At 50.8% G+C, this 2,687-nt stretch overlaps 1 protein-coding gene across 1 annotated transcript; it reads right to left on the reverse strand.

The window, feature by feature from the left end:
* Positions 1–414: 414 nt before the first annotated feature.
* On the reverse strand, positions 415–2,389 carry LOC143363811 (uncharacterized). The gene is made up of 3 exons (XM_076804345.1): positions 2,129–2,389; positions 630–1,951; positions 415–511 (listed from the first exon to the last, which is right to left on the reverse strand). The coding sequence occupies exons 1-3, from the start codon at positions 2,387–2,389 to the stop codon at positions 415–417; spliced, it is 1,680 nt and encodes a 559-aa protein (XP_076660460.1).
* Positions 2,390–2,687: the final 298 nt, after the last annotated feature.

Raw genomic sequence — 2,687 nt, forward strand, 5'->3', positions numbered from 1 at the left:
AAATAAATAAGGCGATGTAGGATTTGCGAGAATGATGTCCGCGACCCGGAGATGTGCGTGTTTGAATTGGGCCGGCATAATCGAGACCGCAATGCAAAAACGGACGAGCCGAGCGCGTAACTCGAAAGTCCGGGAGGTCTCCCATAAGCGCGCTTTGTTGCTTTGCTTTCTCGCGGACGCATGCAACGCACTTATGAAGAAGGGCTCGTACTATTGGACGCGCGCGTAGAATCCAATATTCTTGGCGAAGAATGCTCAGCGTTAAATGAGATCCAGCATGGAGGGCTCGCAGATGAGCATGCACGATGATGACGTCTAAGAGTGGATGCGACTTAACGATAATCGGATGTTTTTCTTGCTCCGACAACTTGGCGTTTTTTAATCGTCCGCCCACGCGAATTAAGCCGTCTTTGTCTATATATGGATTAAGGGAGAGCAGGGAGCTCTTTTGGTTGAGCGGACGATGTTGACGAAGAGACTGAATCTCCTCAGGAAAAAGGTCACGTTGTATCTGTCGGAGCCAGAAATTCTTTGCACCTCGGATTTCTGACGCGTCGAGAGCTCGGCTTCCAACGCGTAAACGCGAAACGGGACGTTTCCGAATTCGCTCGACGAAACGGAAAATATACGCGGTGACCCTTAATAATTTTGGCCAGGATGAAAACCGGTCACGTAGCTCCCACGGTGTGCTAGGCAGTACAAGGTTAAAAGAGAGGGTCGGACGTTCCTCCGCGCGCGCGTCAGGCGATGCGACCGGGATATTTGGAGGCCATTGGTCGGTCGACAGTTGCATCCACTGTGGTCCCTTCCACCAAAGATCGTGGTGCAATAGTTGGGACGGAAGTAAGCCGCGGGAGGCACAATCTGCGGGATTCTCCTCGGACGGTACATGTCGCCACATGGCATCCGGTAGGGAGGAGGCGATTTGAGCCACCCGATTCGCGACGAATGTTTTCCATCTCGACGCCGGTTGACGAAGCCAACAGAGGGTGATTGTCGAATCCGTCCAGCAATAACACAGGATCTCATTCGGAAGGTCATGCAGCGCTTGCCTCACGAACACGATGAGGCGAGCTAGTAAGAGGGCGGCGGAAAGTTCGAGCCGTGGAACAGTCAGCGGTTTGACAGGAGCGACTTTGGATTTGGCGGCGAGAAGAGACACGACAATGTGACCGGACGAGGTGACGACGCGCAGATACACGACAGCGGCATAGGCGACGGTAGATGCGTCGGCAAAGCCATGGAGTTCGCATGAGGCGATATCGAGAGTTTGGTGCGTCCATCGAGGAATCGCAAGGGACTTGAGGGCAGGTAATTCCGCGTTATATATCGTCCAGCGATCGAGAAAGGTTGATGGAAGTGGGGCGTCCCAACTGCATTTTTTCAACCACAGCTGTTGCATAAGAATTTTGGCATAGACGGTGGTGGGAGTGACCCAGCCTAAGGGATCGAAAAGGCGAGCAATCGTGGAAAGGATCGCTCGTTTGGTGCCTGCGGAATGATGGGGAAGCGTCACGCGGAAGCGAAATGCATCGGCATCTGGACTCCAGGCGACTCCAAGGACTTTCACAGTTTCGTCGAACTGTAATATTTTCTCAAGCCCTGTTCCACGGTCATGCGGACTGATGTCGCGAAGAAGATGTGGAGCGTTGGTCGTCCACTTATGCAACTGGAAGTGCGCTTTGCTGAGCAACGTGATCAACTGATTACGCGTTTCGGTTAAACGTGACTCGTCGGACGCGCCAAAAACGCAATCATCCACATAAAGATGGTTTTGGAGGACGCTCACGGCCAACGGAAAATTTGACCCTTCGTCTTCGACGAGTTGTTTCAAGACCCGAAGAGCCAGGAAGGGGGCCGGTGCTGTGTCATAGGTTACGGTCAACAACTGATACCGATCGACGGAATCAGACGGGGACGACCGCCATAGGATACGTTGATAATCGACGTCCTGCGGATTTACAAGAATTTGACGGTACATTTTTGTAACATCGGCGGTTAACAAGTACCGATATTGGCGACACCGCAATATTATTGTCGGGAGATCCGTTTGCAGTTTGGGTCCAATCAACAAATGGTCATTTAACGAGGTCCCGTTGCTTGTGAGACTCGACGCATTGAATACTACCCGAAGATGAGTAGTTACGCTGCTTTCTCGAATCACCGCGTGATGCGGAATGTACACGGTTTGAGGGCCGTCTTGAAGAGACGGAGGAACTTTCCGCATATGCCCAAGGTTCAGATATTCGCGCAAGAACGCATCGTACTCGTCAAACAATGGAGGATTCGAACGTAGCCGCGTCTCGAGACGCGTCAGCATCCGGTGGGCGATGCGGTAGGAATTGCCGATGTCGATCGGATGGGCCCTTCGGAAGGGTAAACGAACCATATAACGACGGTTAGAAAAATTTCCAGAGTTTTGTCGACGGAGTAGTACATCCGTCCATTGTTTGCTAATAACTCGGTAAATAATAGTAGTAGCGAGTTTGGTGTTATGATATATATTGTTAGAAACCGTCTATATTACAGTGATATCACGTCGAAAATCGTCTAGGACCGATACGGAAAAAGTTTCCTCTTAGCGGTGGGACTTAGAAAAATTTCCAGAGTTTTGTCGACGGAGTAGTACATCCGTCCATTATTTGCTAATAACTCGATAAATAATAATTGTAGCGAGTTTGGTGTTA

Source organism: Halictus rubicundus, unplaced genomic scaffold (assembly GCF_050948215.1).
Source record: "Halictus rubicundus isolate RS-2024b unplaced genomic scaffold, iyHalRubi1_principal scaffold0138, whole genome shotgun sequence".
In the NCBI taxonomy this organism is placed as follows: domain Eukaryota; kingdom Metazoa; phylum Arthropoda; class Insecta; order Hymenoptera; family Halictidae; genus Halictus; species Halictus rubicundus.